The 13,425-nt window shown below is 38.7% G+C and overlaps 1 protein-coding gene across 1 annotated transcript in view; it reads left to right on the top strand.

The window, feature by feature from the left end:
• The first annotated feature begins 220 nt into the window (after positions 1–220).
• slco2a1.L (solute carrier organic anion transporter family member 2A1 L homeolog) overlaps positions 221–13,425 on the top strand; it is a 29,743-nt gene continuing 16,538 nt past the window's right edge. Inside the window, 1 exon segment of the mRNA NM_001089868.1 lies at positions 221–504. Coding sequence (NP_001083337.1) covers positions 424–504 — 81 coding nt within the window. The 5' untranslated portion in view covers positions 221–423.

Genomic DNA, 13,425 nt, shown 5'->3' with positions numbered 1-13,425 from the left:
TCTCCCAGTTTCGTCTCAGCTCACTCCTCTCCTGTCACATTGCTCTCTCTGACTTTATCTATATTTCGCTTTCTCTCTCTCCGCTCCTGCATTTTTTCTTCCTCTAATTGTTTGAAAAGTAGGCGGAGAAGGAGAAAAGGAATCTGTCATAGTGGAAAAGTTACAAATCCTTCCCCCTTCAACTTAAACCTCAGCAGACACCTGAGCAGAGAGAAAGAGTGAGAGGCAGAGAGAGAGAGAGCACGGGACAGAGACTGTTACAGAATGCACAGAAGACAGAACAGAACAGAAAGGAGTCTCCCAGGCACAGCTACAGGTAGAAGGGCTCATATCTGAAGTCTATATTCCCTGGCATGTGCTGCCTTTAAACTTTTGGACTAAAATTTGAGATACCTGAAGAAGTTCTGCTGCTACACTTTAAACATGGGAGTCAAACTGGTAGATAGCAAGGCAGAGAGTAAATCCATAACTGGCTGCAATAAGGGAATATTCAACAATATCAAGGTAAGACAAAAACTTTTTTTTTGCATAAGTAACTTAGTACCAGATTACTGTGTATTTATTATGTATCTGCCAATGCCGCTGTCCTCTTTAGCCTGAATCAAGAAGAAGCAACTATGATAACATGATTTGTTTCCTTACCTTACTAAACATGTAGAGGTGCAGATAGACTTGGAGGAAGAAGTATGAGGATCTGCTGGAATTTTCTGATATTCCAAATAGGAAAAATCAGCTTATGAAGACAGTGATGCTATGTTTGTACTGGGTACATTGCAAGTGCTACTCAGGCTGATGCTATCCAGTTGCCTCCTGCATACAAGCATACTGCTGAGAGGTTCTTACAGGACTTCCTAGAGCACCCCCACCTTTCAGCAGCAGATAGTGTTGAATCACCACTATGATCTTGTAAAACAATATTTATAAAGACCCATAATGGCGTTTCTACTATGGTCTTGTGATAATGCTTCTTTAGGACTATGTTTAAAAAGTTCCATATAAGTGTCTGCTGGATACAAGCCAGTTGCAGATTGAGCCTACAGGACCACCCAGGACACAAAAGCTTTTATAGATTTTATTCTTGCGGGAATATCCTTCTTTAGGACTAAAAGCATCTAAAGGGGTATCATACTGATCTAAAGTATTAGGAACAGTGCAAGAAATGTATTGCCTTTCATGTTGGGTAAGGCTAGGGTTATCAAATATTGCAGAGATGCTAACCTCATGAGTAAGCACATGGGAAAGCTAAGTATTTTATATTTTCATCACAATTCATCCTCCAGTTTCACGGTGAGATTTAGCAGGTTGCTCTGGAGAACAAAATACAAGTGAGTTTTCCTCACTACAGTGCCCCACAATCTGTTTTTCTGTAGTTGGGGTGATAGATATGCTTCTCTGTAGGCTGGTATTTGCATCTCAGCAACAGAAGGAGGGCAGCAAGTTGGACATCCCTGATAGTAAAGGAAATGTAATCTTTATTACAGAACTAATAAGCATTTCATTTTAGCAAGGGCATTATCCATGGGGCCCTCTGAAGCTAGGGGCCGATGGAAATGTCTTCTCTGTCCAACTATGTTGCAGGGTATTAGTGTGTGAGGTTTCATCCTCAGACAGTACCAGGAACCTCAGCCAGAGGTTTGTTTTAGTGACTGTCACCAGCTACTGTACCTATTGACACAAGGTTTACTTTCCCCATGTTGAAAATCTCTTATAGCTGTACCTGTAGAGACTCGCTTTCCTGTCATATGCGTACCACTAAATACAAGGGATTAAGTACAGTGGGGGTTTGGGTTTTGTTTATTTTTTTTAAAGGTAACATATTTTTATAAATGTGATGGATGGTGCTTTATTAGACATGCAGCAATAACAGGAATAAATACTGACTGAATGAATTATGGTCATAATAAATGATTCATATACGGTTGACGATTTTCTCTGTATATATTATGTATATAAAAATTATATATAATGAATCATGATTGATTCATATAATCAAATGTGAGTAGTAGTAGTAGTAGTAGTAGTAGTAGTAGTAGTAGTAGTAGTAGTAGTAAAGCTCACCATTCAGGGGAGACATGTGAACTGGCCCTTGACTTGAATGGACGGATGGGGTGGGGTTGCTATGCCAAAGACTTTTTTTGATTGGCTGCTATTGCAAGGCTTCCAGTGAGCCAGTTTTGACTTATTATTGTACCATATATGTATTGGATATAGTACATATAGTACATTTTAATATATATTATTTTAGTCGTAGTAAATTAAAACCTATAACTTTAACATATAATATAGAAAATTATATATAAATTATATATAATTTATATATATATATATATATATATATATATATATATATATCATTTTCTAAGAAATAAAATAACCACTTTAATTCAAACATTTCAAAATGAATTATAATTTCCACAAATGATTCTGTGGATTCAGAAGACCAATCGCTTCTGCTTACTGCAAACTTGTTGAGAGCAGCTGATACCCACTAACATTCCATTCTCCTCCAACACATTGCATTGAAATGGAATATTTCTTGCCAGTTCTCTAGGAACATGTTTATCACACAGACATTAGTCAATATTAGACAATAATATTTTAACAGTCTTTTATTACATGATTTGTACTGCTTCTTAGTCTAGAATTAGAATTGTTATCTGGTTACTAGAATCCCACTATTCCTAGTAACAATGACAGATAAAACAATGTTTAAAATATGGATAATATATTAAAGGACCATGACAGACAGTTGCAAAATTTCTTAGCTAACCTCAGTCTATTTTCAGACCCTTTAACTATGTGATTAATATTAATGTCTCAGGAGCCAACCTGTTAATCCTCTGTTTATATATTCACATGATCATTAATGTATAACCTCAGTCACAAAGGCGTTACCCATATTTGACCCTAGCTATTTATCATACCTGACGTGTATTTCCTTGGTGCTGATTTTATTGGCTCCTTCCTGTTCATTATCTGTCATATTGGCAACAGAGCCCAGGAGAAAAGCTGCTTCTAAATCTGGTTTTAGAGAAGTTTGGTAGCAGCCTTTGGGGCGCATTCATTCTGGATCTTTTGCAGAAAATACAATTAAGCTGCTGTTCTGCAGGGACCTAAGAAGTGCATGATTTTACACTGTGACTCTGTAAGCAAAATGGAATTACTTAATGTGTGACAATAGACAGGGCTGTTGTAGCCTATAGTATATCAGTATGTGCTGCATTGGGCTGGGGTGTTTTTGCAGGTCAGCTCCAGAGATGTCACTGCTGTTGTCTGGACCCACAGTGCATCAGAGGGATCCAAAAAAAAATAACGGAACATAATCGCTAGGGGGGTGCCTAACAATTTGCCACCCCCAGAGATGTTGCATTTATTCAAACAGCCCTGATTGTTCTTGTGACCATTGATCAGTGGTTACTCTGGGTGGGCTAAGAGCAGTGTGTGTGTGGGGGGGTGGGTCTCAGCCTGAAGGCCTGTTAGGTTGAGATTTAGGAAAAATGCATGTAGGGACCCATAAGTGTAATGGCCCTTATGGCTTCATTCCCTGCCAGTGCCTCTTTCCCACTGTTGCTGGATTAAACCCCATGTAACATATTATACATTATTTGCATACCCTTTCCATTGGTTCTAGGCTGTGACCACTTTCTGTGGTGCTGTAACAAAGTGCTTTGCAGGGAGGGGCACTTTCACTTTGGCCTGCAGCAGTCGAGCTGGGCAGTGGATCCATAGAGCCTGGAGTAAACAAGGCCCCAGAATAAGTCAGGGTACAGCGACCCCGTGAATGAGGTCAGCTAGTGTGTATGTAGCTCCTGTTGTAGCACACTATAGAGACAGTGAGACAGTGAGGCTAGTGAGAAAGAGCAGCTTAAGCTCCAACTAGGAGGATAGAAGGGAGTAGCTCTCCCCCTGGCTTTGCTTTGCCTGTAATGAAGGGACCGCAGTAGTAATGAGGGAATTAGGCTAAGGTGTAACCCTGTTCCAAGTCTGCTGTGGGGGTCCAAGCCACATGAGGTACTGAAATCCTGGAAGGTGATCTCTCAACTCCTTTGGGCTATGCCTAGTGTGGTGGGTCTATATGCTGTCTCTGCTAAACCTATGAATGTACTTGGAGATGTACTGTGGCTACCTCCTGTGTAAGTATTACAATCCCTTTGGCATTTTGTTTTAAATAAATCCTGATCTCCTGCTTTGCAAAGAACCCCTGGCGTCCAACTCTATTTTTGTTTATTTTTGGCAGTAGTGAGTTGTAGTTTAACAACATCAACACGTGTGTTTCCATTTTTGCGAAAGCCCAGCCTGGTGAAAGAGGGTCATGTGTAGCCCATGCTCTATCACACTAGTGGGTATTTGACTAAATACAGCCAAATAGGTGCTACATGCATATTTAATCTTTAGATGCACCTGAAAGCCTGTCTTGAAGGCCTGTTAGGGCGAGACTTTGGGATGAACACTTGTGCTGACCTAGAAATCCTTGAGGCTGAAGGACTGACACACCAATGTTTTCCTATATCCTTACCCTTGTTTAGCCCTGAACCTCCAAGACAAGGGTAAAATCTGAATCTGGATAATAAGTTTTTCAGATAACATACCTGTATAATTAGTAAGTAAGCTATAATGCCCCCTATAATGCTCCCATAGGAAAATATAAGACCTCTTTCTGGGCAGCTACATGAAACAGCTACAAATATATCTTAGGTAACAAAGTAAAGTAACTTAATGTGCTACAGGAAATGGCTGCTGTTCAGTACCCCTTATTGGAAGACCCCCGTCTGCAGGCAGGACAGAGTGCCATTTATGCAAATCTCTTTACGTGTTTCACTCCATATTTTCTCAATGATCTTTAGCTTGCTACCCTCAGGGCAGGTGCACTTTTTGCTCAAGATTTCTCTAATAGCCATAAAGGTATTAACCTCTGACATCTGCAGTGCTAGGTCAATCCATAAATTCACCACATTTTACTACATATTACAAATAGCTACTTACACTTGTTAATTACAGGTAAGGCTAACAAACAGTGTGCTCCATGATCCACCACCTTTTGTGGTACATATAGCCACTGGCACTTGTATATATAATTATAGGTGAGGCTAACAAATAGCATCTTGTGTGCCTTTATTAAAGTGGACCTGTCACCCAGACACACAAAGCTGTATAATAAAAGTCCTATTCAAATTAAACATGAAATCCAATTTCTATTTTTTATTAAAGCATTTATAGCTGTTGTAAGCTCATTTAAAAATCTCAGCTGTCAATCAAATATTGTCTGCCCCTCCTCTATGCCTAGGCATAGAGGCGGGGCAGACAATTACTTTCACTTTCCATTCAGCCCTTCCTAGATGTCACTGCTCTCCCCACATTCCCCCTCTCTCTTCACCATTTAATTGTGTAGCCAGGGCATGGGGATGGATACTGAGATGATACAAGGCTTGTCTTAATAACAGTGTTCACAAAATGGCTCCTGCCTGCTTGCTATAATTATGAGTTCTCAGACCGAAGGAAACAAGATTCAAATAATTTATATAGTGTAATTAAAGTTCATTTTGCTTGACTAATGTGATAAAATAGGATTTTGAATATTTTTTTTGTTTGGGTGACGGGTCCCCTTTAAACCACCACTGCCAGCTTTTCCCAACCTCAGACTGTAGATCTCTGTATTTATATATATTAGTATTGCCTTAATGACACCATGTTAACTGACATCTCTTCAATGAGTCAAGAGTAAATAATCCTTGCAGAACAGGCTTCCACTAATTCATAAATTCTTGTTGTCCTCAATCTGAAAGTGTCCGGACTCAATCATGGAACAGGACAGGTAAGAGAATTATGTCAGAAAAAAAGCTTGGAAGTCATGGAATGTTATTTAAGTGGCCGTGACCTGTCAGATGAGAGCATGTTGTCTGTTCTACCAAGTATCCAAATATACTAATGTTTATACATACAAAAGGCATTTTGTAGGATTTAAACCATTTTTATCAAAATTGTCATTAAGCCAATAACCAAGCAGCACAGAAAAAGCAGAAGTGATGGTAACCCTGTATCCCAAAAGGTATTGCTCAAAGCTGAAGCTGAATTATGTTATGCTATAGAGTTTACTGAGAACAAAAGTAAAAACCTATTTGTTATCCATGTTATTTCATGTGTTTTATACGTTTTCTACTTTTCTGCCTGACTTGCAATTTAAATGTGTAAAAATACACAGAGTTTTATATTGCTCCCTGAGGCAAAAAAAAGTTGGTTATTGGCAGCAATGTGATTTATATAGGACTATACCAAGCCTTTATATAACATCTATAGAGATATATAAGGTAGGACTGCAAAATTCCACAAATTCCACAGACTGCACAGGCTACACCTCTGCCCCATTTGCAATTGGGGTGGTTCTTCTGCCTTTCAGCAGTGGGAACCTGAGTTTGAGTCCGACATCAGCAAAGTATTTTATGCTCTCTCAGTGTCAGTGTTGATTTAGTCCTATAACTCGGGTTTCCACCCGGATGCATACAGGAAGGTTAATTGGCTCCTGATGAATATTTAATAATAAGGGCAGCAGCTCTCCCCAGGAATATTGTGGGGTCCTGGCTGGTATGCAATTTCAAATAGTCAAAACTAAAACTAAACTCACTAGGCCGTTCCCAATCCTGACCCTTGAATAATTTTCACTAATAGCAGAAAAAAGAGTTTTTTTGCAAATCTTCTTTGTTTACACAACTTGTTGCAGGATACCACAGACCCTTGATGAAGTGGGACTGTTGGTTATAGTTTCCAGACTCAAGTAGCTATATGACAGGAAGTGACTTTACTCTTAAATATGGGAACTGAGGTCACTTCCTGTCATCTAACAGTCTGTCACGAGGGCCTGTCATAACCCAAAACATGCCCTGTGAATAAAGTACATTTTCCCCTTTACCTTCCCTTTACTATTGGTGGTAAAAAAGGTACAACTTGTGTTTATGCTGCTGGTTAGTGTAGAATGGAGCAGTATGGGACTTCCCTTTGCAAGGACACTAATAGCTCACCAGTGGCTCCTGTATAAATGTCACATAACACTGTGAATTGTTTGATATGCCTGAAATCATCAGCTGACTATATATATATATATATACATATATATATATATATATATATATATATATATATATATATATATATATATATATATATATATATATATATATATTTATATATATATAGATAGGGACTATTTATCAAACATAGCTTTTTAGCATACAGTGTTTCTCCATATAATGAGGGCCCAACCTTGGGTGTATGGAGCCATAAATCCTGCCCCCATCTACACTGACTGGCAGCTTGCAAGAATAGCAATAGAAATCAATTCAATCATTGTGAAAATATATATATCGGAATGAAAGGAAGAAGGCAGTTATTGTACTTAAGCAAATACAGACTAATGCAAAGCAAAGGTAGCTGCTTTTGAACTTTGACAGGAATTTCATATTTAGAATCTTGGGAATGGGGAAAGGTTAATGTCTGCCACTTAACTGTTTACTCATGATAATAAAGGTGGTGCGAGAGAACTTTACCTAAGCAAGAGGAACACACGGAACTAGGTCTTTTACAACCAGGTCAAACTCCAAGTACTCCCCTCCCTATAATGTATACAACCTACTATATCTCCTCAATAACATTGCATTAAACAATATCAAGTTCAAATGATTCACTCCCACATTACTTTAAAGGGTGCAATGGCTGGGTGCAAGGCAACATAACATAGAGGAAGTAAAAAGGGAAAAATTCAGAAACAAACAGCTAGATATTGAGTGTTGTTCTGCTACACGATCTCTAAAGATAATCTTTTGAACAAAGTATGACAATTTCACCTGTGCGTTGGATAGTCCTGTACATTGTGTATCTGCCCTAGGGCTAACACATCTTGTGGCAAAAGAAGCTTTTTTAAAAGGAATGGTTAACCTTTCAAGGAGGAGGAAAGTCTTTGTGCAATTGGATTGTATTTACCTACCTGTAACCCTGGGCCGGTGCTCCTATCAGCAGAAAACTGCACCGGCCTGGGGTTATTCCAGCGAGCGAGTCTCTTCCGGCTTCTTCTTTCTTCAAATTTCCCGGGGCAGACGCATGCGCAGTATAACAAAAAGCAGAGTTTTTAGTTAAAGTTCGGCTTTTCATTCTACTGAGCATACGCAGCCGCGTAAAGAAAGAGGAAGACGGAAGATGATCGTTCCATGGTGCTCATTTGTATAACCACGGGCCGGTGCCCCTGTCAGCAGAAAAACATGGTAAGTCAATACAATCACTTGCCGGTGCCTAACATTTGGCACCCCCAAGTGCACAAAGACTTTCCTTCTCCTTTCAGTTAACTTTCAGTATGTTATAGAATGGCCAGTTCAAGGCAACTGATCAATTGGTCTTTATTATCTAATTTTTCTGACTCTTTTCAGCTTTCAAATGGGGGTCACTGACCCCATCTAAAAAACAAAGGCCCTGTATGTCTACAAATTTATTGTTATTGCTGCTTTTGATTAGTCATATTTCTATTCATGTCCTCTATTCATATTTCAGTCTCTCTTTCCAATCAATGGATGGTTGCTAGGGATATTTGGACCCTAGCAACCAAATTATGGAAATTGCAAATTGAAAAGCTGCTGAAATAAATAACTCAGGAATAATGAAAAATTAAAACCAATTGAGAATTATCTCAGATATCTATCTCTACATCATACCAAAAGTTAACTCAAAGGTGAGCACCCCTTTAAATATCAAGTTGGCATTGTAGCCAGCCTAGTAAAATATTAGAAAAATGGCAACTCTAAATCCCCCTTTAAAGCATTTATATATAAGGAGAACTTTTAGTAATTAGACCATAAACATATACATTTTTCATCCTGCATTAAAAATCAAGAATTAAAAATAAGCAGTCAACTTAGAGGAATATTATACTGCTGATTTTGCTGGTCTCTGTGCTCCCATAAATTATCATATACAATTTGATAACTGATAATAAGGCCTGCAGACTTTGGTTTGTATATATCTAGTTTTAAAGAGATGAAGTAGATCAAACTAGTTTGAAATTTCACACTGGATTTGCAGTGTAGGTTACAATTACTTTTCCATTTTGTCAAGACACTACTTCTCTTGTCTGAGCTAGACTGCAAACTGTTAGTTACGGCCACCCAGTTTTACACAAACGTTCCTTTTAAACAAATATATACAACTTTGACTGCTCATGTAGATAATTCTGCATTTTTTTATTTTTACTCTGACAATAGGATTAATTGTATTTGTTTCAGGTGGACAAAGCTGTGTGCTTGGCCTGTTTGTGATGCATTCACAGTGGAAATTTTATATGAAACAGGGTGGGGAAGAGAATCTCAGCACAATCCCAACTGAACATTGTGTTCATGCACTTATTTTCTTTTAGGGATGCACCGAATCCAGGATTCGGTTCGGGATTCATCCAGGATTCGGCCTTTTTCAACAGGATTCGGATTCGCCTGAATTCTTGTGCCTGGCAGAACCGAATCCGAATCCTAATTTGCATATGTAAATTAGGGGTGGGTAGGGAAATCACGTGACTTTTCGTCATAAAAGAAGATTTGTTTCCACTTTTTCCTTTCCTACCCCTAATTTGCATATGCAAATTAGGATTTGGATTCGGTTCGGTATTCGGCCGAATCTTTGACCAAGCATTCGTCGATTTGGCCGAATCCCAAATAGTGGATTCGGTGCATTCCTATTTTCTTTATTACTGCAGTTTCAGTGCTACAGTCCCTAGTCACACTGTAAATCAGGCAGGATTCTCCCTAGCTCTGGTGGAGAGATCTCCTATTAGAGACCTCCTACCAGCCCTGGCATAAAAGCATCATTAGGTGCCAAGTTAAATCAAGGCTTATTATATAAAAGAACATATGATTAATGTCTGCCCCATGCCAGAGAGAGGCCCTGCGTGTTGGTGCCACGGATACACACTACAGTGCTATAAAATCGAAATAACCAACATAAAATTCTCTATGTGAATCTGTAATGGACCCATCCCTGCAACGAATAACAGAAACAGTTCTTTCCAGCTAAACATAATCAGAATCAATTAGCCTTAATCTAGCAATATGTGACTGTGTATACAAAGTATCCAGTAGCAGGCATTCTTGGCAGCATATATGTTATCTGATGATCATTATCTAATGATCACTTGGAATGTTCCAAGTGGGAAAGTTTCTCTATTTTTACATAGCTGGAAAAAATCCTTTGTTACAAACTTGGGATACGACAGGGGGAAAGTTAAACAGAAATAAAGAACAAAAGGGCACTGACAGAATCCAATAGAGAAAACAACTCAAGCTGGCAAGTGGCAACAATAGAGAGACAGAGGGAATTATGGTTGAACCTTAAAGGGATACTGTCATGGGAAAAAATTTTTTTCAAAATGAATCGTTTAATAGTGCTGCTCCAGCAGAATTCTGCACTGAAATCCATTTCTCAAAAGAACAAGCAGATTTTTTTATATTTACTTTTGAAATCTGACATGGGGCTAGACATATTGTCAATTTCCCAGCTGCCCCAAGTCATGTGACTTGTGCTCTGATAAACTTCAATCACTCTTTACTGCTGTACTGCAAGTTGGAGTGATATCACCCCCCTCCCTTTTCCCTCCAGCAACCAAACAAAAGAACAATGGGAAGGTAACCAGATAACAGTTCCCTAACACAAGATAACAGCACTCAATAGTAAAAACCCATGTCCCACTGAGACACATTCAGTTACATTGAGAAGGAAAAACAGCAGCCTGCCAGAAAGCATTTCTCTCCTAAAGTGCAGGCACAAGTCACATGACCAGGGGCAGCTGGGAAATTGACAAAATGTCTAGCCCCATGTCAGATTTCAAAATTGAATATAAAAAAATCTGTTTGCTCTTTTGAGAAATGGATTTCAGTGCAGAATTCTGCTGGAGTAGCACTATTAACTGATGCGTTTTGAAAAAAACATGTTTTCCGATGACAGGATCCCTTTAAATATAAAGGACACTGAAAAGGGCTCCATTTTTCCCAAAAAATCCCTCATGGCAAAAGCTGTAATATCTCTCTAACTCATCACTGCAAATGCTCTCTGACATACAGCAGCACTTATTATCCACCCCCATATTAAGTTTACCGGTTGGGTGGTGTTACTTTGTAGTCTTTTTTTTGTTTACTTAAGCTTTTCCCTTTAAAAAGTCCACAAACTCCTCTGTTGTCTGTATACCTGAAATAATGTCTCATTGGGGTTTGCATATTCTGGTAGAATGTGTTCAGCACCCATTGCATTGCAAGAGGAACTGTGTTGTGTTTGCACTTTCCAGATGATTTTTGACCCCGTCCATACATTGATGATAAAATTATGATAAATCGTGTTCCCAACTACCCACACAGAAAAATATTTTGTGAAGTGCATACATAGAACTAAGTGTTGTAAGCATTCTCAGAATGTTTCAGATACATTTCCTTCTTTGAAGATGGTAAGTAGCAAGTAGTCAACATGACAATTAGTTTCCGTTTCTTTGTAGTGCGGTAAGATCAAACTGGAATAGAACCACAAATAATAATGAATTAAGATGCCTTTATTGCACACTTTTGGCAATACAGAAGTAACCTTTCAGTTTCAGGTCCAGTTTAGTCCTTTATCAAGTTTCTTCTTTGAAGATAGTAGTAATAAATATTTATTTATTTACCCTGGGCTTATTTCATATGTTTATTAAGCTCTTGCCAGGAAGAGAACATAACTCAAGTTTATCCTGGGTTGTGTAAAATGTGGGATAAGGAACCTTTTTAAGGGTTCTTTCCAGAAAAATTAACAATATATAGGAGAAATATAGAAGTAAAATCATTTCTTGCAGCTTGAGGCAAAATATGCCTTTGGTAAATACCATGGTCAAGGCACCCTCAGTTGATAATAAATATAGATGCATTTTGCATGATAATCATTTATGTTGTAGCAAAAGGGATTACTTTAAAAGTGGTTTGGGTAAAGTAACTGCATTAGTAATACCTCCCATTGGACTGAACTATTATCTAATGTTTTCTGGCGTCAATGTTATCTTCATCCCCATTGCTTCTCTTGGCCCCTCTTGGGTTTCCCATTGCTGATATCACATTTCCAATTCTGTTTAGTTTGGATTTGCTTGTGATTGTGCTTGTGCTGCCTGTGTTCACACATAACCCAAAATAGAAAAAACACTTGTGTCCGGAAAAAAGACATCAAACACCCCCTGAAGGGACAAGGAAGTAGGCCCCTGTATCTCATTGTCTTCCTGACCACTTCCTATTGTACCAAAATGGCTATGCATTTATCTTCTCTAATGTACACTATTCCATTCTAAAAAAAATATTATTTAATGCCATTAATTGTTCTTAATGAAAAATGTTTGATTGTATCTTGTGAAAAAGTAGCAGATTGCTGCTGCTGCTCAATAAAAGTTCAATTTATGACATTTGTTTCATAAAGATGGCATTCTGACTCCAGTAGGCAGTTGACCAAAGGTTGTGATATACTGGCCAACCCTCAAGGTATCCAACCAATTGAATTGCGGCCTGAAAAAATGGATACTTTACAACTGGACATACTAATTCTATTGTTGCAATCTTTCAGGCCAATGTTTGCAGCTGTGCTGTTAAATGAAAGGTTGTTTGGACATTTGGCATATTCAGTTTCATGTCCCATGCAGTCATCAACATACACGCAGGCAGATACAATCTTTCAGCTTGGACATGACAATCCAATACTTTTGCAGGGTGTTGCTGAAACTGAAGATCGTAAACACGCCATAGAACCTTATCACTTCTGGTTGTCCCCATTTTATATCTTTCTTTCCCAAAAATTCCAAATCAGTTTGGTTTTCCTCTGGGACTTTGTGGATGTAAGAATCCCCAATTAGCTAACCACCAAAGTACTAAAATAGCTGGGCAAGGAAGCAAGCATTTAAATCATCTTCCTACTGCATTGATCCTGTCTTCTCAATGACCCTACACAAAAAGTCTGTCTTCCATTCACTGTTCTACAGACCTAACTGGATCAGCAAGCCAGAAAAGCAAAAGAACCCTATCTGTTGGTGTGTATCAGCAAGGGTCCTGCACACTTCAGTCTAGCCCCAGAGGAGGGGTCTTCAACATTTTTTACCCATGGGGCACATCCTAATATAAAAGAAGTTGGAGAGCAAGACATACATTTTCTGGGGGTGCCAGATATGAACCGGCTATTGGCTATTGGTAGCTCCTATGTGAACTGGCAGCATGCAGGGGGCTCTTTTGAAAGTACACATGGTTTGTATGCAATTAAAGCTTGCCTTCAAACCAGGAATTCAAAAATACGCACATGGATTAAGGCCATTGGGAGTAACATCCAATGGGTTTGTGAATTCACAAGAAACTGGTTGTGGAGCACAACCCTAGAGCAACCAGTCATATTGTGGAATCCACTACTGAC

The sequence above is a fragment of the Xenopus laevis genome, chromosome 5L (genome assembly GCF_017654675.1).
Source record: "Xenopus laevis strain J_2021 chromosome 5L, Xenopus_laevis_v10.1, whole genome shotgun sequence".
In the NCBI taxonomy this organism is placed as follows: Eukaryota; Metazoa; Chordata; class Amphibia; order Anura; family Pipidae; genus Xenopus; species Xenopus laevis.
The sequence above is the reverse complement of the archived record's forward strand: the minus strand, read 5'-3'. Positions and strand labels throughout refer to the sequence as shown.